Genomic DNA, 21,973 nt, shown 5'->3' with positions numbered 1-21,973 from the left:
ATAAGCAGTGTGTGTGTGTGTGTAAATATGAATTGAATGGACTTGCGTGGAGCGGTATAGTCTCTCCTGTTCTAGTCTGATCTGTTCTGAATAATGAAAGCAGGCGCTGTGTGTGTCTCTGCCGTCTTATGTAACTGAAAGCCATAAGCTTCCTGGAGTGTTGACTTTGGTGTGTCCAGATGGTTTATTCACTGGGGCTCTGTGCCACATGAGACCGCAGGGCCGGCTGCGTTTACAGGGAGTGTGTGTGTGTGTGTGTGTGTGTGGAGAACCAGACCTCACCAGCAGCCCTACAGACGGCATACCATAGTTTTAGTTCAGTCAGACAGGACATTGAAAATTACAGGGCTTCCACAGGGAGGATAATGAATTCACTTTCTGTTCATCAAACCAACACTACACACACACCATAAATCTTCAGTAACCTTTTTTACAACTCTCAATAACCCCGATTTTGGATCTAAACTGATCAAATTAAGTAAGTCGTGTAGCAACAGCTAGGGCGTGAGTGAGGGAGTGTATTTGGCGACACACACCTGTTTTCCATTGGAACCAAAGCAACAGCTACTTCCTGCTAGAGACCAGGGGATACAACAATTGTTGACAGTGACGTCAAATCGTACCCCCACTGTTCTCTCCTCTCCTGCTGCTACTGCTTAACCAGTTCTGACACCACGCTCGCTAGCCAACAGTCGTCATGGTGATTTGGAGGGGTGTTCACACTTTCCACATCGTCCGTCTGTCTGTAACATTCCTCTGCTGTTCCGTCCGTGGGGTTTGATATTTCACTTGCACGTTGTGACATTTGGTACGTTTCCTGTGTGGCAGAACTGAGATGATAATGCACTCTGCATGCAAGCTAGTCTGTTGGATCAATATGTTATTTTAGTGAGTTTGCTGTCCTCGTCTGGTCTGATAGCAGATCAATGTGTGCTCCAGCCAACTCCTCTGTTGTCATGCACAGATGTGTGTCATGACAACGATTGACAGTTGTCTAAAGCAGTTGACTTTTAAATGAAAAAATAAATAAAAAATGTGTTCAAAACTACACAATACAGAATTGAAATGACACATTATCCGTCATAACAATAAAAAACAAAATAGACTTTTGTACAAACAATATAACTATGTACATAGGCTATTGTCAGGAGGTCATAATTATGAGTAGACAAAATGAATCCTACACGGAGGAAGTAGCGTGAAGATAACCAAGAATTCTACGATGTTCAGATGAGACTAAACAAAGTGACGATTAATATTGATGTGAAAGACTACTAGGTCTTAAAGAGTATATTCGGAAGATAACAACTCTATAAACATTCTTTCGTGGTGCCCCGACTTTCTAGTTAATTATCTACCTGATTAGCTTAATCAGGTAATATTAATTACATAGAAATTATTTTTTAGAATAGCATGTCATATCACTTAATCCGGCATAGCCAAAGACACGACAATTGTTTAGTGTCGAGTTGTTCACATTAGTTAGTATTACATAGTTGGCTACGTCTCATGCTTCAACTGTGGAAGCCAAGGCATTTAAAAAATGTAAAAATAATAAAATGTAATCACGGCCACTGATCGCTCTGTACGAATAATACCCTGAAAATATACTAATGGTGTTTTTTGAGGTGAGAAGATTGTAGGGGACAGTAAAGCACTGGGGAGGACCTATTCTGTACAGCCTGCTGTACATGGATAGAGATCTTATCTTTATCTGAGCCATTCTGGCGTCTGACCACAGCGCCGTCAAGGCTATCCCCAATTTTAAAGTAGTCCTTTTTCTTCATCTTTTGTGTTTTGGAAAAAGCGTAAACTTCATATTGGTGATTTACAAAAAAAAAGTTTATTTATTTTTTAAATGTCCTGAACCAAATTAATCTATTTGTGATAAAGCTTCAAGCTATTTACAAGCCAATTTGAAGAATCCACACCCAGTTCACTAATTTAAATCGGTGGAAGCCCTCAATGGCAGTGTCCATGCTAAAACGGGTTCTATCCATCTAGAGATCTGCCTCTATTGGTGAGCTGGAGCTTCACTTCTCCATCGCTGCTGTAGCCTACTTCCCCCTTTTTCCCCTCCTTTCTTTGTTGCATGCTTCTCACTGACCCTGGGTTACTTTGCATACAAAACGCTGAGACACAGGTGAAGGGACTGCAGGAGTGGGAAGGAGGGGAGAAAGAGAGATTTGTGGAGAGGAAGAGAGACTTTAAGGCCCTGGCCTCTGGAATGTTTGGATGGCCATATCCCACATGTTGACCCCTGCTTCGCTGACGTTCCAATGGCTCCAATCTGACTTGGATTAGGCCTAGGGCCTACTTCACAGGACAACACCCCCCCCCTAGCCTGCCACTCTCCCCCCCTAGCCTGCCACTCTCCCCCCCTAGCCTGCCACTCTCCCCCCCTAGCCTGCCACTCTCTCCCCCTAGCCTGCCACTCTCCCCCCTAGCCTGCCACTCTCCCCCCCTAGCCTGCCACTCTCCCCCCCTAGCCTGCCACTCTCTCCCCCCCTAGCCTGCCACTCTCCCCCCCTAGCCTGCCACTCTCCCCCCCCCTAGCCTGCCACTCTCCCCCCCCTAGCCTGCCACTCTCTCCCCCCTAGCCTGCCACTCTCCCCCCCCTAGCCTGCCACTCTCTCCCCCCCCTAGCCTGCCACTCTCTCCCCCCCCTAGCCTGCCACTCTCTCCCCCCCCTAGCCTGCCACTCTCTCCCCCCCTAGCCTGCCACTCTCCCCCCCCCTAGCCTGCCACTCTCCCCCCCTAGCCTGCCACTCTCCCCCCCTAGCCTGCCACTCTCCCCCCCCTAGCCTGCCACTCTCCCCCCCTAGCCTGCCACTCTCCCCCCCTAGCCTGCCACTCCTCCCCCCCCCCCCCCCCCCTCAAGCCTGCCTTTCTGCAGAGGTGGTATTGAATTAGATGCATGCACTTGCAGCGCACACGTATCTATCGAGTGTTTGCACACACATGCAGTATAGGCTACATGCGAACACACAGGTAGAGAGAGTCACTCACTGCTACAGCTCCTGTGGTGGTGTTAGATTGTAGAGCTACAATCTAAATGGTGTTCACTCTCACCTGCAGGGCTGGTATCTGGACCCTGTTTACACATGTCTGTGCATAAACACACTGTGTCTGTACGTAACTCTCTCTTCGTGCCGTCTCTCTCTCGCCTCTGTAACGAGGTTGCTACGTCCTGTTTGGTACTTCCGCCGCATCAGTGGTTAGCAGGTTTCTGAAGACTGATATTGCCATTAGCAACGATTTGACACATAAGGTAAACACCAGAGCAGCAGATCAGATGACAGTCCTCCTGAAATGAGGAAGCTAGTCTGGATGGAATCATTGTTGCTTTGTGTAACGTTAGTTCAGACGAAAGCACCTACTGTACTTTCGTTATTAGGGGTCAGTCCAATAGAGAGAAAAAGCCCTAGGCCTGTCTTTGTTTTCACACACCGGCCCACAAAAGGCTCTTTGTTTTGCAGAATTGCAGTCACACATTCATTATGAGTATTGGGAATAACACACACATGGGAATTGGCCGACTATGCATGGGTTACTTGTGCACACGTTTTGTCTTGGCCACACAGAAGTACCCTGAATCCCGTAGAAGTAGGCCGTAGCTACACTCGTCTCCTTGTACTTTTCAAGTGTTTCTGGCAGAGACGTAAGACTGGGACTTGAGCAACGGCACGTTGAGTCCCGGCCCTGAAGGATTCAAGCCTGTCGTGATGGAACTGTCTTTTTAGTTGAGTCTCTCTCTCTCTTTCTTTCTCTCTTTTCTCTCTCTCTCTTTCTCTCTCTCTCTCTTTCTTTCTCACTCCATCTTTCTTTCTCACTCATCTCGTTCTTTCTCACTCCATCTCTGTTCAGGGTTTTTTTCTTCTGATTTATATATATATATATATTTTGTGGTGCTCTTTCACTCCCTTTGTCCATGTCCTCACTCTGGTATTATCTCCCCTCTGTTATTCATTCACTTCATCCCTCCCTCTCTCTCTACCCCGTGATGATTCACTACCTGATATGTGTGGGCGTAAGTAATTATCTCTCTGACACACACACACACACACACACACACACACACACACACACACACACACACACACACACACACACACACACACACACACACACACACACACACACACACAAAGAGGCCCCGGTTCCCTCTTTCCTTGGATTTCAGTGTGGTGTTGAGGGGTGAGCGGATTGTGTGAAGTTTCTTGGCTGTGGGATCGAGAGTAAATCACATCTGACGTATTTGGACTTCGACACTGTTTCTCTTTTAATCATGGACACGGACAGAGAAACACACACACACACACTCACACACACACACCTTCTCACACACACACAGCTTCTCACACACACCTACTTCAATCCGACACTGATGCGCATGCAAAGACGGAGAAACATGCACTTGTTATTTTTTTAAGGTCGATTTTGGTTTCGGTTATAAAAACAAATCACGGTTTTCGGTGGAGATTTATTTTAACCATTTAAATGCATTATGTGGGTTGAATGCTGTAACAACATAGACTTAAACCATTAATACAAGTATGATGGTAGTTACTGTCCATTACTGCTTATCACTTATTAACCATCATTTATTCACATTCATTTACTTTAACAAAATATTTCAGTTGTGTTTATGACATGGGCTTGATCTGATTTGTTTCTAGAGAAACTACAACTCCCTACTACATGGCACAGTTTGGGCTTGATCTGATTTGTCTCTAGAGAAACTGCGCATGAGAAACACAAACAAAATATAATTGAACCGACGTTGGTCAATTAGTTTGAATCATTGAACACACACACACACACACACACACACACACACACACACACACACACACACACACACACACACACACACACACACATTGTAAACATATATGGATGTCTGAACTTTTTGTTACTTAAAGTAGCTACAAATATTCTAATTTATTCAACTTAAAATAAATGGTTTCAACGGTATTGATTACTGAAAAACCATCCTATTTTCAAATACCCCGGTAAATGTATACAGGGCATTCGGAAAGTATTCAGACCCCTTGACTTTTTCGTCATTTTTGTCACGTTACAGCCTTGTTCCAGAATTTATTAAATAGTTTTCCCCCCTCAATCTACACACAATACCCCATAATGACATCACAATACCCCATAATGACATCACAATACCCCATAATGACAAAGCAAAAACAGGTTTTTAGAAAATATTGCAAATGTATTAATGATTAAAAACGGATCACATTTACATATGTTTTCAGACCTTTTACTCAGTACTTTGTTGAAGCACCTTTGGCAGCGATTACAGCCTCGAGTCTTCTTGGTTATGACGCTACAGATGGGAGACCTCAGACGTGACGCTTGGCATTCAGGCCAAAGAGTTCTATCTTTTTATCAGACCAGAGAATCTTGTTTCTCATGTTCTGGGAGTCCAAGCGGGCTGTCATGTGCTTTTTACTGAGTGGCTTCCATCTGGCCACTCTACCATAAAGGCCTGATTGGTGGAGTGCTGCAGAGATGGGAGAAGCTTCCAGAAGGGCATCTATCTCCACAGAGGAACTCTGGAGCTCTGTCAGAGTGACCATTGGGTTCTTGTTCACCTCCCTGACCAAGGCCCTTCTCTCCTGGCTGGGCGGCCAGCTCTAGGAACAGTCTTGGTTGTTCCAAACTTTTTCCATTTAAGAATTATGGAGGCCACGGTGTTCTCGGGGACCTGCGATGCTGCAGATCTGTGCCTCGACACAATCCTGTTTCGGAGTGCTACAGACAATTCCTTCGACCTCATGGCTTGGTTTTTACTCTGACATGTACTGTCAGCTGTTGGACCTTATATAGACAGGTGTGTGCCTTTCCAAATCTTGTCCAATCAATTGAATGTACCACAAGTGGACTCCAATCAAGTTGTAGAAACATCTCTCAAGGATGATTAATGGAAACAGGGTGCACCTGAGCTCAATTTCGAGTCTCATAACAAAAGGTCTGAATACTTATGTAAATGTATAAATTAGCAAAAAGTTCTTAACTTGTTTTTGATTTGTCATTATGGGGTATTGTGATGTCATTATGGGTATTGTGATGTCATTATGGTGTATTTTGAGCTAAAGAGATGAATTTTAGTAAATTTTAGGATAAGGCTGTAGCGTAACCAAATGTGAAGGGGCTGAATACTTTCCCAATTCACTGTGTTTGGTTTACCTCCCAAGCCTAATTGTCACATGAATGAAGAATAGTCATGTTCCTTCTATTCATGTGCTGGCCTGCATCCTTTTCCATTATCCAGTCATTTCAATGAAGCCGCTACTGTTCACATTTGAACATGAGGTCGTTTTGGTCCAGTAACTTGACTGGCTACGTAACTCCCTCATCTCTCTCTGGCTTGTAGTCAGTGGTGTAATATGAGACGGGGTCTGGTCTTTGTGTGGTGAGGTGACACAGACAAGGCCCCCCTCTTACCTCATGCATTAGGTGTTCATCATATCAGTACCAAGGCTGATTTTCCATAAAGGTTTGCGCCCTTTTTTTAGTGCCCACGTTTTGACTGCTAGGGGTCAGGAGGTCAACGCCTCTCAGAGACATGAGTGATTTCAGTCCCCTTGTTTTTTTTTGTTACACCCGTCCACCTATAATTCGTTTTTCTAATTATGAACCCATTGTAAACGAATAGTTTAGAATAACAGTTAGACTTGGATTGTTGTTTAACAAGGCTGTGTAATTGAATTAGCATTGTGGATGGTCTAGACGTGCTGCTGTGTGAATGTTTTTTTTGTTTCAGAGCGAGCGAAAAGGTTTTGAGCCAACCTAGCTGATCTGTCAGGTTGATTTCCCCCCTAGTCTGTTAGGGGGTTTGAGGGCCAGTCATATGTGACCTTGGTGTTGAGTCATCACAATATCTGCTTCATCACCATGGTTACGCAGTATGGGGTCATGCAAGGTCAAGCTGAGCTTTTTAAAGTGCCTATTGATTGGTCTGGTTACATGCTAGCCTTGTGTGTGTGTGTGTGTGTTTAAAAACAAACAAAGGGCCCAAGGCTGTGTTTCTACTAGGCTGACATGGAATTGTTTTAAGAAGGTCATTCCAAGGATCATTTGATTTAAGAATTTTAGGACCTTTAAGTATCTAGAAAAACAATAATATATATATATATATATACAAAATATTTGATGAAACATTGAATTTGGCCTTACTTCCATTGTGACTTCTATTAGCCCATAAAAACACATTGCATTATATATTCATTAATGGAACAACGGATAGTAGAACATTTTAATAAAAAGAAAGTTTGTTTTTTCATGTCTGTCCTATAACTGAAATAATAAGAAAGTTCAGGATGTATACGGTGCATTCAGAAACTATTCAGACCCCTTGACTTTTTCCACATTTTGCTACATTACAGCCTTGTTCTAAAATTGATTTAAATGAACAAAAATCCTCAAAACAGGTTTTTACATATTTTTGTGAATGTATTAAAAATACATAACTGAAATATCACATTTACATCAGTTTTCAGACCCTTTAATCAGACCTTTGTTGAAGAACTTTTGGCAGCGATTAAAGCCTTGAGCCTTGGGAACACCTGTATTTGGGGAGTTTCTCCCATTTGCTTCTCTGCAGATCCTCTCAAGCTCTCTCAGGTGGGATGGGCAGTGTCGCTGCACCTCTATTTTCAGGTCTCTCCAGAGATGTTAGATCGGGTTCAAGTCCGGGCTCTGGATGGGCCACAAGGACATTCAGAGACTTGTCCCGAAGCCACTCCTGCGTTGTCTTGGCTGTGTACTTAGGGTCATTGTCCTGTTGAAAGGTGAACCTTCGCCTCAGTCTGAAGTCCTGAGTGCTCTGGAGCAAGTTTTCATTAAGGACCTCTATGTACTTTGCTCCGTTCATCTTTCCCTGACTAGTCTCCCAGTCCCTGCTACTGAAAAACATCCCCACAGAATGATGCTTCCACCACCATGCTTCACCGTAGGGATGGTGCCAAGTTTCTTCTAGATGTGACGCTTGACATTCAGGCCAAAGATTTCAATCTTGGTTTCATCAGACCAGAGAATCTTGTTTCTCATGGTCTGAGAGTCCTCCATGCGGGCTGTCATGTGCCTTTTTTACTGAGTTGCTTCGTTCTGGCCACTCTACCATAAAGGCCTGATTGGTGGAGTGTTGCAGAGATGGTCGTCTTTCTGGAAGGTTCTCCCATCTCCGCAGAGGAACTCTGGAGCTTTGTCGGAGAGACCATTTGGGTTCTTGGTCACCTCCCTGACCAAGGCCTTTCCTCCCCGTTTGGCCGGGCGGCCAGCTCTAGGAGAGTCTTAGTGGTTCCAAACTTCTTCCATTTAAGAATGATGGAGGCCACTGTGTTCTTGGACCTTTAATTCTGCAGAAATGTTTTGGTACCCTTCCCCAGATCTGTGCGTCGACACAATCCTGTCTCGGAGCGCTACGGACAATTCCTTCGCTTGGTTTTTGCTCTGACATGCACTGTCAACTTTGGGACCTTATATAGACAGGTGTGTGTTCCTTTCAAAATCATGTCCAATCAATTGAATTTACAACAGGTTTATTCAACTCCAAGTTGAATAAACATCTCAAGGATGATCAATGGAAACAGGATGCACCTGAGCTCAATTTCGAGTATTGTAGCAAACGGTCTGAATACTTATGTAAATAATATATGTATTTTTTTTATACATTTGCAAAACAATTTAAAAACCTGCTTTCACTTTGTCATTATGGGGTATTGTGTGTGGATTGATGAGGAATTTTGTTTTATTTAATCCATTTCAGAATAATAAGTCAATGGGTCTGAAACTCTGAATTCTTTCAGAATGCACTATGTGTATGTATGTATGTATGTATGTATGTATTTTTTTTTAAATTACCCCTTTTTTAAAAACATTTTTTTAATGGGAACTAAAGTACCTCCATGTAACTGGTACCGGGCTACCTTCAGACGAGTCTTGAGGCTTGTGTTCATCCTAGAGGAAGAAGATGTCTGTGAAAGCATTTCACAGTAAGCTGTTGTATTTGACGCATGTGACAAATACATTTTTATTTGAGTTTCACCTTTTTTGACGGTTGGGGTCATATTAATGTGTATCCACAACTGTTGGGATAGAAGTTGTCTGAAGTCCGTACCGCCGATCTGTACCGCCGATCTGAAGTCCGTACCGCCGAAGTCCTCTAGCTTTGAGCAGACATATTTTTTTGATTGGTCATGTTGGCGAGTAGCGACTCCCATTTTTAAAAACTCAATAATTTAATTCTCTGGTCTCCATGGGAACCCTGTTATTACAAATGACTTGGGCTTATTTCTACTGTGTTGCCTCGGCTAGTTGGCCGCCTCCTCTCTCCAGCTCTGCTCTGGAATGCCAGCCGGACGCAGGACATTTCAATACCCGCTGTCAGCACAGCCAGCTCCAATTCCTCAAAAAATGAAGCTTTTCCCACGTGTACGATCGTTAGATAGCAGCTGTGTCAGTTGTTCGTTATCGCAATTGGGCTGGGGAAAGGCCTAAAACTGCCTCGGACATCTCGGCTACAGATGGGAGGCCTCAGTTTTGAGTGGGACTTGGACAATGTGTGTGTGTGTGTGTGTGTGTGTGTGTGTGTGTGTGTGGGAGGGAGAAGTGTATAGGGGTTGCGAGTTAGTTTGTTCCGAAACACTTCTTTGCCAAATCAAACAGCAGGACAAAAGCTCTGGAGTGTGAGAGCGGAGTGTCGGGAATAGGAGTGAGAAGGGGGGGAGGAAGAGAGAGGAGAGAGTACGGGGGGAGGGGAATAGAGGACGGGGGGGGGGGGGGGGGGGGTAGAAGATGGGAGGAGGGGTTTCTTCAGGGGAGAGTGCAGGGTCTCTGAGCACACAGGATCAACACTCCATTCCCCCCTCCATTGTTCACCCAGCCCCACTCTAGCAGTAAGACAATGGAGACAGAAAGGGAGCGCTCTCAGCATAGCGACTGTATATACAGTACCAGTTAAAAGTTTGGACACCTACTCATTCAAGGGTTTTTCTTTATTTTCACTATTTTATACATTGTAGAAAGACAAACTATGAAGTAACACATATGGAATGATGTAGTAACTAGAAAAGTGTTAAACAAATCAATAGATTTTTAGATTCTTCGAAGTAGCCACCCTTTGCCTTGACACTTTTGCACACTCTTGGCATTCTCTCAACCAGCTTCACCTGGAATGATTTTCCAACGGTCTCGAAGAAGTTATCATATGCTGAGCACTTGTTGGCAGCTTTTCCTTCACTCTGCGGTCCAACTCATCCCAAACCATCTCAATTTGGTTGAGGTCGGGGGATTGTGAAGGCCAGGTAATCTGATGCAGCACTCAATCACTCTCCTTCTTGGTCAAATAGCCCTTACACAGCCTGGAAGTGTGTTGGGTCATTGTCCTGTTGAAAAACAAATGATAGTCCCACTAAGCGCAAACCAAATGGCATTGCGTATCGATGCCAAATGCTGTGGTAGCCATGCTGGTTAAGTTTGCCTTGAATTCTAAATAAATCACAGACGTTGTGGGGATGCTTAGCTGGTAACACTATTACACCTCCTCCATGCTTCACGGTGGGACCACACATGCAGAGATCATCCATTGACCTACTCTGTGTCTCACAAAGACACGGCGGTTGGATCCAAATATCTCAAATTTGAACTCCTCAGACCAAAGGACAGATTTCCACCGGTCTAATGTCCATTGCTTGTGTTTCTTGGCCCAAGAAAGTCTCTTCTTATCATTTGTGTCCTTTAGTAGTGGTTTCTTTGCAGCAATTTGACCATGAAGGTTTGATTCACGCAGTCTCCTCTGAACAGTTGATGTTGAGATGTGTCTGTTACTTGAACTCTGAATTATTTATTTGGCCTGCAATCTGAGGTGCAGGTAACTCTAATGAACTTATCCTCTGCAGCAGAGGTAACTCTGGGTCTTCCTTTCCAGTGGCGGATCTCATGAGAGCCAGTTTCATCATAGTGCTTGATGGTTTTTGCAACTGCACTTAAAGAACCTTCTTGGTATTTTCCGATTGACTGACCTTCATGTCTTAAAGTAATGATGGACTGTCGTTTCTCTTTGCTTATTTGAGCTGTTCTTGCCATAATATGGACTTAGCCCTATTTGGTAAAATACCATCTTCTGGATACCACCCCTACCTTGTCACAACACAACTGATTGGCTCAAACCCATTAAGAAGGAAGGAAAATCCACAAATTAACTTTTTTTTAGAAGACACACCTGTTAAGCGGCTTGAGAGAATGCCAAGAGTGTGCAAAGCTGTCATCAAGGCAAAGGTTGGCTACTTTGAAGAATCTTAAATATAACATATATTTTGATTTGTTTAACACTTTTTTTTTTGTGTGTGTTGGTTACCACATGATTCCATGTGTTATATCATAGTTTGATGTCTTCACTATTATTCTACAATGTAGAAAATAGTACAAATAAAGAAGAACCCTGGAATGAGTAGTGTCAACTTTTGACTGTTAACGTTGTTGTATATAGACTACCTTTCAAAGTTTTAGGGTTACTTAGAAATGTCCTTGTTTTTGAAAGAAAATCACTTTTTTTTTGTCCATTAAAATAACATCAAATTGATCAGAAATACAGTGTAGACATTGTTAAATGTTATAAATGACTATTGTAGCTGGAAACGGCAGATTTTTTTTTTTAATGGAATATCTACATAAGCGTACAGAGGTCCATTATCAGCAACCATCACTCCTGTGTTTCAATGGTTTGTTATTTTGTTAGCTAATCCAAGTTTATCATCAAGCGTTGCAAAGAAAAAGCCATTTCTCAGACTGGCCAATGAAAAGAAAAGATTAAGATGGGCAAAAGAACACAGACACTGGACAGAGGAACTCTGCCTAGAAGGCCAGCATCCCGGAGTCACCTCTTCACTGTTGACTTTGAGACTGGTGTTTTGCGAGTACTATTTAATGAAGCTGCCAGTTGAGGACTTGTGAGGCGTCTGTTTCTCAAACTAGACACTCTAATGTACTTGTCCTCTGGCTCAGTTGTGCACCGGAGCCTCCCACTTCTCTTCTAGTCTGGTTAGAGCCAGTTTGCGCTGTTCTGTGAAGGGAGTAGTACACAGTGTTGTACAAGATCTACAGTTTCTTGGCAATTTCTCAAAGTCCTTTCTATCTGACCATTTTGAGCCTGTAATCGAACCCACAAATGCTGATGCTCCAGATACTCAACTAGTCTAAAGAAGGACAGTTTTATTGCTTCTTTAATCAGAACAACAGTTTTCAGCTGTGCTAACATAATTGCAAAAGGGTTTTCTAATAATCAATTAGCCTTTTTAAAATGATAAACTTGGATTAGCTAACACAACGTGCCATTGGAACACCGGAGTGATGGTTGCTGATAATGGGCCTCTGTACGCCTATGTAGATATTCCATAAAAAATCTGCCGTTTCCATCCACAATAGTCATTTACAATATTTAACAATGTCTACACTGTATTTCTGATCAATTTGATGTTACTTTAATGGACAAAAAAAATGCTATTTTAATAAAATAAATATTTAAAAAAAGGACATTTTTGAAGTGACCCCAAACTTTTGAACGGTAGGGTATATAGGCAGGAGATACTCCTAAGTGCCATTGTAAGGTCTCACACCCACTTGCATAGCTATTGTATGAACATGTACACTCTTTCCTGGTTACTGTATACACACAGTGTACTACACATACTCATATAGGCTAACCCTAGTGCCATCAGCTACTGGGTGAATCACACACACACACACACACACACACACACACACACACACACACACACACACACAGTCAGGATTGTGGGTTCCGCTGGAATGTTGGCGTCCATTTTAGTGGAGCATGTGAAACTGTTATTTTGGTTAGCATAATGAAACCCCTTATCAGTGGTGTAAAAATACTTCAAAGTACTACTTAAGTAGTTTTTTTAGGAAGTATCTGTACTTTACCTCACTATTTATATTTTTGGCAACTTTTACTTCACTACATTCCTAAAGAAGATGTATGTAGTTTCTACTCCCATGCGTTTTCCCTGACACCCAAAGGTACTCATTACATTTTGAATGCTTAGCAGGACAGGAAAATGGTCTAATTCACACGCATGTATCAAGAGAACATCCTTTACTGTTTCTGATCTGGTGGACTCACTAAACACATGCTTCGTTTGTAAGTGATGTCTGAGTGTTTTATTGTGCCCCTGGCTAGCCATAAACAATAAACATTTACCTAGACCACCGTGCTGTCTGGTTTGCTTTAATTTAAGGAATTTTTAATTATTTTAATTTTGATACTGAAGTATATTTTAGAAATTACATTTACTTTTGATATTTAAGTATATTAAAAACCAAATACTTTTCTAATTTTACCCGAGTAGGATTTTACTGGGAGACTGATGGTGCGAAAAGGAGACAAATGCTGGAGAGAGGAAAAGGGAGAGGACTTGGATGAGAGTAGGATAGAGGGAGGGAGAATGTTGAGAGACAGTTGACCGGGGCTTCCATCCATCTATCCATCCATCCATCCATTCATTCATTCAGCAAGGTGCTGCAGCTGCGAAGCAGGCTATTCAGCCTATATTTGGAAAAGCCCAGATTGTGTCTGTGCCCCCAAATGGACCCACGGCCTTGGTGGAGTCCTGTCTGCCAGGATCTGTCAGTGGAATCTCAGTGTCTTTTGAGCTCTTTTGTTCATGTTTGGCCAATGCTTTGAAAAGGGATAGGTTTTTCACTACTCTGGTTCAGATACATTCATATTGCTGATGAAGAATCCAAAAAATATCAAACTATGACTGGTGGCAATGCCCAAGAACCGTGTGTGTGTGTTGCTGTGTGTGTGTGTGTGTGTGTGTTGCTGTGTGCTGGTCTGACGAGCCGTTCAATTAATTGATCCTTTGTCTCATGTCAGTATCATTGATGTGTGATTGGTCCTTTTTTGTTTCTCATGGCAATATTATTGACTGTGATTGGTTCTCTTTGTCTCTAATAACAGTATCATTGATCGTGACTTTTTTGTTTTGTTTCTCATGGCAATATTATTGACTGTGATTGGTTGCCGTTGTCGATTTATACCAGTGTTATTGACTGTGATTGGTCCTTCTTGTTTCAGACCTTTCTAAGAACCGTCTGTGCGAGCTGCCAGAGGAGCTGTGCCAGTTCATCTCCTTGGAGTCGCTCAGCTTGTACCACAACTGTGTTCGCTCCCTCACCCCCGACCTCTGTCACCTACAGGCTCTCACCTACCTCAACCTCAGGTAACATCCCTTTTCCTTGCACTCCTTCAGTTGCCTGCACGTCCGTGTATTGCTATTCATAATTGATCTGTGTGTGTCCGTCCTTGCAGCCGTAACCTCCTCTCCAGCCTGCCCCCCTCGATGTGTCAGCTCCCCCTCCTGAGAGTCCTGATCGTCAGCAACAACAAGCTGTCGGCCCTGCCCACCTCCATACATACCCTCACACACCTCCGACAGCTGGTACGTAGTAATACACACCCACACCTCAGGTTGCCCTCTGACCCACTGCCTCAGGTTGCCCTCTGACCCACTGCCTCAGGTTGCCCTCTGACCCACTGCCTCAGGTTACCCACTTCCCCACTGCCTCAGGTTGCCCACACCTCAGGATACCCACTACCTCAGGTTACCCACTGCCTTAGGTTGCCCACACCTCAGGATACCCACTACCCCACTGCCTCAGGTTGCCCTCTGACCCACTACCCAGGTTGCCCACTGCCTCAGGTTGCCCACTGCCTCAGGTTGCCCTCTGACCTACTGCCTCAGGTGGCCCACTGCCTCAGGTGGCCCACTGCCTCAGGTGGCCCACTGCCTCAGGTGGCCCACTGCCTCAGGTTGCCCACTGCCTCAGGTTGCCCACTGCCCCACTTCCCCACTGCCTCAGGTTACCCACTTCCCCACTGCCTCAGGTTGCCCACTGCCTCAGGTTACCCACTTCCCCACTGCCTCAGGTTGCCCACTGCCCCACTTCCCCACTGCCTCAGGTTACCCACTGCCCCACTTCCCCACTGCCTCAGGTTACCCACTTCCCCACTGCCTCAGGTTGCCCACTGCCTCAGGTTACCCACTTCCCCACTGCCTCAGGTTCCCCACTTCCCCACTGCCTCAGGTTCCCCACTGCCTCAGGTTACCCACCTCTTCAGGTTACCCACTTCCCCACTGCCTCAGGTTACCCACCTCTTCAGGTGACCCACTGCCTCAGGTTACCCACTGCCCACTGCACAGGGCTGTCTGTTTTCTCTAGGTATCTGTCACTATGTCTCTCTCTCTGCTCTAGTTATCTCTCTTACAGTCTGTTACTCTGGTCATGTTTACTTTAGGTTCTCTATCTGTTCCCCTCTTCTCTGTCCTGTCGTCTATCTTTCCTCTCTCTACCCTCAATGGCTGGCTCAGTCCTGTCTGTCTCGCTCTTCATCTTACAAGTCCTGTCTGTCTTCCTCTCTCTCGCTGTCTTCCTCTCTCTCGCTGTCTTCCTCTCTCTCGTTGTCTTCCTCTCTCTCGCTGTCTTCCTCTCTCTCGCTGTCCTGGCTGGCTATCTTTACGCTCTCTACCCTCACTGGCTGGCTCACAGTCCTGTCTGTCCTTCCCTCCCACCACCCATATTTCTAACATACTGCATCTCCCCTCTGACCTATCGCCCCTTTTCCCTTCTTTACCTTCTCTCTCTCACGTTCTTTCTCTTTACCTTCTTTCTTGCATAGTCTTTGGGGTATAGCCAAGGCCTGGGTTGCCGTTAGTAACTTTTGATGAATTGGTTTTCTTCTGTCCTGTAGGATGTGAGTTGTAATGGCCTGCAGTGTTTGCCTGTGGAGTTGGGTCAGTTGGAGTGTCTGAGAGACCTCAACTTGAGGCGGAACCAGCTCACCACGCTGCCAGAGGGTGAGAGACACACACACACACACACACCTGACCTTTTGACCCCTACGTACACCTTAATATACCAGTGGTATTCAAACTTTTTCAGCACGATCTTAAAGGGATAGTCCACCCCCCAGAAAAAATATATAATCATAAGTCATATCAATTTGGTGAGAAGCCGATCGTCTCTCAGTGGGTAAAATAACAATTCTCCCCCGCCGTGATTTCACTTCTAAGTGGTCCGTCAGTGAAATCAGGAAATCCTGAAGGAACGCGTCATAGCCACATGGTTCTCGTCACTGGAGATGAGGGGTAATACACGATCACATTTCATAAAGCTTTTTAAAACGGTTACCTCCAGTCCAGATCTCCACATCAGCCAATAGATGGTATGGCCGTACTTGTATAGAAAACATCCATCTGTTTTTTTTAAATATATCGTCATGACAAAATTATATATTTAGCTTAGACGTGGTCAATCTAAACAGCGTACAAAATTATTATCTCGCAATGCGCCCTGTGTGTCTGTGGGAAAGGGCTGTTGTCATAGCAACGTACACTGCATCGCTCTGGACAGAGGTGAACTGAAAGTTCGAACTCTGTGAGAGATTCCTAAATGGATAGGGCAGTTTGTTTACCGCTAACTAGCTACTTCACATGCTGATATTGACTTTGGTATTATTGTGTGTAGCTAGCTAGCCAGCTATCCTAGAGGGAGAACATTGCATCGTGGGTTTTCTAGTTGACTTGAGCAACAAAAGAGCTCCACAACAATTTCAGCGTGTCGCTACCAACCTTGTTCACAGAAAAGATTGTTTTCACAATATTAGTGTTTAACGTTTATTAATCATAGGAATTCGTGGATTATACCTTTACAATCTGTACATTGTTACATCGACAAATAACCTTCAATTCATCTCTTATCAAAATGATAAGAAACCAATAATACATTTACTCTATAAAATGTTGTTTTTCTAATTTATATTTATCAAAAATGTTTGTATATTATCCCAAAATTATAATCTGTATTTTATTTTATTTCTAAAGCAATTTGGCTGCAGTTTACCCTCGACCGCACTAGGGGTTGTTACCCCGACTCTCTGTGTGTCAACGTGTCCCTGCCCTCTACAGCTTTATCCCTCTATACCACTAAGCTACTTTGGTACCTAATCTTATTATTGACCCTAGCACTAGATCCTGGACCTGTCTGTAATGCACCAATGAGACTGTCATCTGTTCTTCCCTATATAAAACCTCATTTATACCGTACCACGCAATGCAGGAACCCAAAAGCAAAATAGTGATCCTATTTACTTGTCGAATTGTGGAACTGTACACATCTGAATATTTTGGCTACACAACCATGCAAAATGGTGATTATGGTGCCGCTATGTGTTGTTGTGTTGCGTACTGCACATGATACTTTTGGTCACGTGGTGTATCTCGACACCTGCTTGTCAAACATCTCATTCTAAAATCATGTGAATTAATATGGAGTTTGTCCCCACCCTTTTGCTGCTATAACAGCGTCCATTCTTCTGGGAAGGCTTTCCACTAGATGACTGAACATTGCTGCTATAACAGCGTCCATTCTTCTGGGAATGCTTTCCACTAGATGACTGAACATTGCTGCTATAACAGCCTCCACTCTTCTGGGAAGGCTTTCCACTAGATGACTGAACATTGCTGCTATAACAGCCTCCACTCTTCTGGGAAGGCTTTCCACTAGATGACTGAACATTGCTGCAGGGACTTGCTTCCATTCAGCCACAAGAGCATTAGTGTGGTCGGGCACTGATGTTTGGCGATTTAGGCCTGTTGTTCGATGGGGTTGAATTCAGGGCTCTGTGCAGGCCAGTCGAGTTCTTCCAAACCAATCTCGCTTTGTGCACGGTGGCATTGTCATGCTGAAACAGGAAAGGGCCTTCTCCAAACTGTTGCCACAAAGTTGGTAGCACAGAATCATCTAGAATGACATTGTATGCTGTAGTGCCATGGAAACCCATTTCATGAATCTCCCGACGAACAGTTCTTGTGCTGACGTTGCTTCCAGAGGCAGTTTGAAACTTGGTAGTGAGTGTTGCAAACGAGGACAGATGATTTTTACACGCTTCAGCACTCGGCGGTCCTGTTCTGTGAACTTGTGTGGCCCACCACTTCGCGGTTGAGCCGTTGTTGCTACTAGACGGTTTTTCACTTCACAATACCAGCACTTACAGTTCACCAGGGCAGCTCTAACAGGGCAGAAATTTGACCAGCTGACTTGTTGGAAAGGTGGCATCCTGTGACGGTGCTACGTTGAATGTCACTGAGCTCTTCAGTAAGGGCCATTCTACCGCCACTGTTTGTCTATGGAGATTGCATGGCGATGTGCTCGATTTTTTTTAAATTCTTTTTTTATACACGTGTCAGCAACGGTTGGGGCTGAAATAGCCAAATCCACTAATTTTAAAGGGGTGTCCACGTACTTTTGTGTGTATAGTGTATAAATTAGGCTTAAGTCCAACTGTTTCTAACCCAGATGTTGACACTCTACGAACACTAATGTCTCTTCTCTGACCCTGTTGTCAAACAGACCAGACTACCTCAGAGATATAGGTCTTAAGTACTATTACCAGATCATTTTACCCCAAACAAAACCATACAGTACTTGTAAACAAACAGCAGTGAAATCCCCCAGCGAAAACAAGCCAGCTGCCTGTGACCGTATGATCTGTACGTTTACCAGGATAGCTCTGGCCTCATAGCATCCCTCCACACACTAATCCTGTCCTGAGCTCTTCTCCGACCTCCAGCTTCTCAAAACAACATAACATAGGTTACAACCCCTGTAGCAACTCCATTTGAGTCAACACGGTTTGACAAAAGATCATTCAGGCCTTTATTTGAATTGAATAAAATCATAGTTTAAATAAAAGTCCCCCTTCCCCCTCAAGGCTATCAAAACATTGAATTGATATTGACAAAAGTGCATTTTATTATTTCCCAAGATAGTCATTTCCATGATGATTAAATATCATCTCGATACTAAACTCACCACCCCTCTCTCTACCTCTCTCTACCTCTCTCTCTACCTCTCAGAGTTGTCCGAGTTACCCCTGGTCCGGTTAGACGTCTCCTGTAACCACATCTCCCACGTGCCCGTGTGTTACCGCCACCTGCGTCAACTCCAGACCATAGTCTTGGACAACAACCCCCTGCAGCAACCGCCTGCCCAGATCTGCTCTAAGGGGAAGTACCACATCTTCAAGTTCCTCAACATTGTGGCCTGCAAGAGGAGCCAGGAGGAGCTGGAGAGAGCCCTGAGACCTACAGGATTTAATAGCTGGTGAGAGGAGGAGAGTGGAGAGTAGGAGAGGGGAGAGAGCCCTGAGACCTACAGGGTTTAATAGCTGGTGAGAGGAGGAGGAGAGTGAGAGAGGGGAGAGAGCCCTGACACCTACAGGGTTTAATAGCTGGTGAGTGGAGGAGGAGAGTGAGAGAGGAGAGGGATGGGAGAGAGCCCTGACACCTACAGGGTTTAATAGCTGGTGAGAGGAGGAGGAGAGTGAGAGTGGAGAGGGAGGGCAGAGAGCCCTGACACCTACAGGGTTTAATAGCTGGTGAGAGGAGGAGGAGGAGAGTGAGAGTGGAGAGGGAGGGCAGAGAGCCCTGACACCTACAGGGTTTAATAGCTTTTGAAAGAGGAGGAGAGGATATAGAGTTGATCTAATAATCTTTACTTTGGTACCTTTTTAATGTAACAGTTAATTACATGATGAGAGGAGGGAGGGAGACAGCAGAGGAATCACATGGAGAAAAAAATAGGTCAATGAATAATAACAGATCAGTACCGGCTTGTACAGCCGCTGACTACCGAGGCCTACCGGCTTGTACAGCCGCTGACTACCGAGGCCTACCGGCTTGTACAGCCGCTGACTACCGAGGCCTACCGGCTTGTACAGCCGCTGACTACCGAGGCCTACCGGCTTGTACAGCCGCTGACTACCGAGGCCTACCGGCTTGTACAGCCGCTGACTACCGAGGCCTACCGGCTTGTACAGCCGCTGACTACCGAGGCCTACCGGCTTGTACAGCCGCTGACTACCGAGGCCTACCGGCTTGTACAGCCGCTGACTACCGAGGCCTACCGGCTTGTACAGCCGCTGACTACCGAGGCCTACCGGCTTGTACAGCCGCTGACTACCGAGGCCTACCGGCTTGTACAGCCGCTGACTACCGAGGCCTACCGGCTTGTACAGCCGCTGACTACCGAGGCCTACCGGCTTGTACAGCCGCTGACTACCGAGGCCTACCGGCTTGTACAGCCGCTGACTACCGAGGCCTACCGGCTTGTACAGCCGCTGACTACCGAGGCCTACCGGCTTGTACAGCCGCTGACTACCGAGGCCTACCGGCTTGTACAGCCGCTGACTACCGAGGCCTACCGGCTTGTACAGCCGCTGACTACCGAGGCCTACCGGCTTGTACAGCCGCTGACTACCGAGGCCTACCGGCTTGTACAGCCGCTGACTACCGAGGCCTACCGGCTTGTACAGCCGCTGACTACCGAGGCCTACCGGCTTGTACAGCCGCTGACTACCGAGGCCTACCGGCTTGTACAGCCGCTGACTACCGAGGCCTACCGGCTTGTACAGCCGCTGACTACCGAGGCCTACCGGCTTGTACAGCCGCTGACTACCGAGGCCTACCGGCTTGTACAGCCGCTGACTACCGAGGCCTACCGGCTTGTACAGCCGCTGACTACCGAGGCCTACCGGCTTGTACAGCCGCTGACTACCGAGGCCTACCGGCTTGTACAGCCGCTGACTACCGAGGCCTACCGGCTTGTACAGCCGCTGACTACCGAGGCCTACCGGCTTGTACAGCTGCTGAGTCAATATAAGAAATAATATTAGCCTAACCCTCACCCATAGTAAAGTACCGTACCCGACCCTCGCCCCATAGTAAAGTACCGTACCCGACCCTCGCCCCATAGTAAAGTACCGTACCCGACCCTCGCCCCATAGTAAAGTACCGTACCCGACCCTCGCCCCATAGTAAAGTACCGTACCCGACCCTCGCCCCATAGTAAAGTACATGTACCACACAGTTCCCTTTTCCTCTTGAACATTTACTGAACAATGACATTTTTCTTCAATATTTTATTGAGTATTTATGCCTATTGCGAACAGTAGCTAAATGTTTTTTCTGAACAAAAAAATGTCAAACAATAAACCTGAACTGACATCTTGCGTATGCTTTTATGAAAATACACTGTACAATTAGGCTACTACCCTTGAATAATGTATTGAACAAGTACGTTTTTCTTGAGCATCTAGGGCCTATTCATTTGAAAAGGCTTATTGAGCCTGTGGTTCTGCTGAAACCAAAATAAATGAGAAACGAGGCCGACTGCCTGTGGTGGCTAATAGCCTTTTTACCTGCATATAAATTAAATTAAATATTGAATGAAAAAAAATAATAATAATAATAAGATCGGCTTAGTAAAGAAATAGTCTATAACGTAACAAAGTCTGGATAATCAAAGTACTCGTTGTCCAGCTATGAGGCTGTAATCTCCTACTTTGTCTTTCGCTTGCAGCACTGTTGAGAAACATAAGTCCACTGTGCCAGGTTTCAGGCAGCCCTAAAGCTTAGGCTTAAACAGCAATGTCAGATACAGATAACGAAGGGAAAAACCTCACTGTATATACAGTAGATATGAATTGCACAAGTGTTATACATTTATGGATTTTTTTTAATGCATTCTGTTTTTTTTATTCAAACCGCACGCCACCCACGGATATAACCACGGGGACTGTGGGTTTTTGAGTCAACCCACGCATCACCAGTGTGTGGAGTGTGTGCTGAATACTGATGTGTGTGTTTGTGTGGTTTTCATGTCTCCCGGCAGTCTGTCGGACCATGAGCTGTTCTCAGGTCAGTATGGAGGTTTGGACTCTGGCTTCAACAGTGTGGACAGCGGCAGCAAGAGATGGTCTGGGAACGAGGTGAGACAACCAAAACAGAGTTCATTTGTGGTGTTACTATCTTGCAATTATTTGTGTGTGTGTGTGTGTCTACCTTGCGTGAAGAACAGTGGCCCTACCATCTGTCGT

General features: G+C 45.0%; 1 protein-coding gene across 2 annotated transcripts in view; it reads left to right on the top strand.

Moving 5' to 3' along the window:
* Positions 1-21,973, top strand: part of lrch4 (leucine-rich repeats and calponin homology (CH) domain containing 4) — a 47,151-nt gene that overhangs the window by 11,093 nt on the left and 14,085 nt on the right. For both annotated transcript variants that reach the window (XM_071334076.1, XM_071334075.1), the window contains exons 2-6: positions 14,114-14,258; positions 14,348-14,477; positions 15,788-15,893; positions 18,954-19,200; positions 21,769-21,865. In XM_071334076.1, the coding sequence (XP_071190177.1) occupies positions 14,114-14,258; positions 14,348-14,477; positions 15,788-15,893; positions 18,954-19,200; positions 21,769-21,865 (725 nt within the window). The remainder of the gene's footprint in view (positions 1-14,113; positions 14,259-14,347; positions 14,478-15,787; positions 15,894-18,953; positions 19,201-21,768; positions 21,866-21,973) is intronic.

This window comes from Salvelinus alpinus, chromosome 11, assembly GCF_045679555.1.
Source record: "Salvelinus alpinus chromosome 11, SLU_Salpinus.1, whole genome shotgun sequence".
NCBI lineage: Eukaryota > Metazoa > Chordata > Actinopteri > Salmoniformes > Salmonidae > Salvelinus > Salvelinus alpinus.
This window is presented reverse-complemented; position numbering and strand designations above follow the sequence as displayed.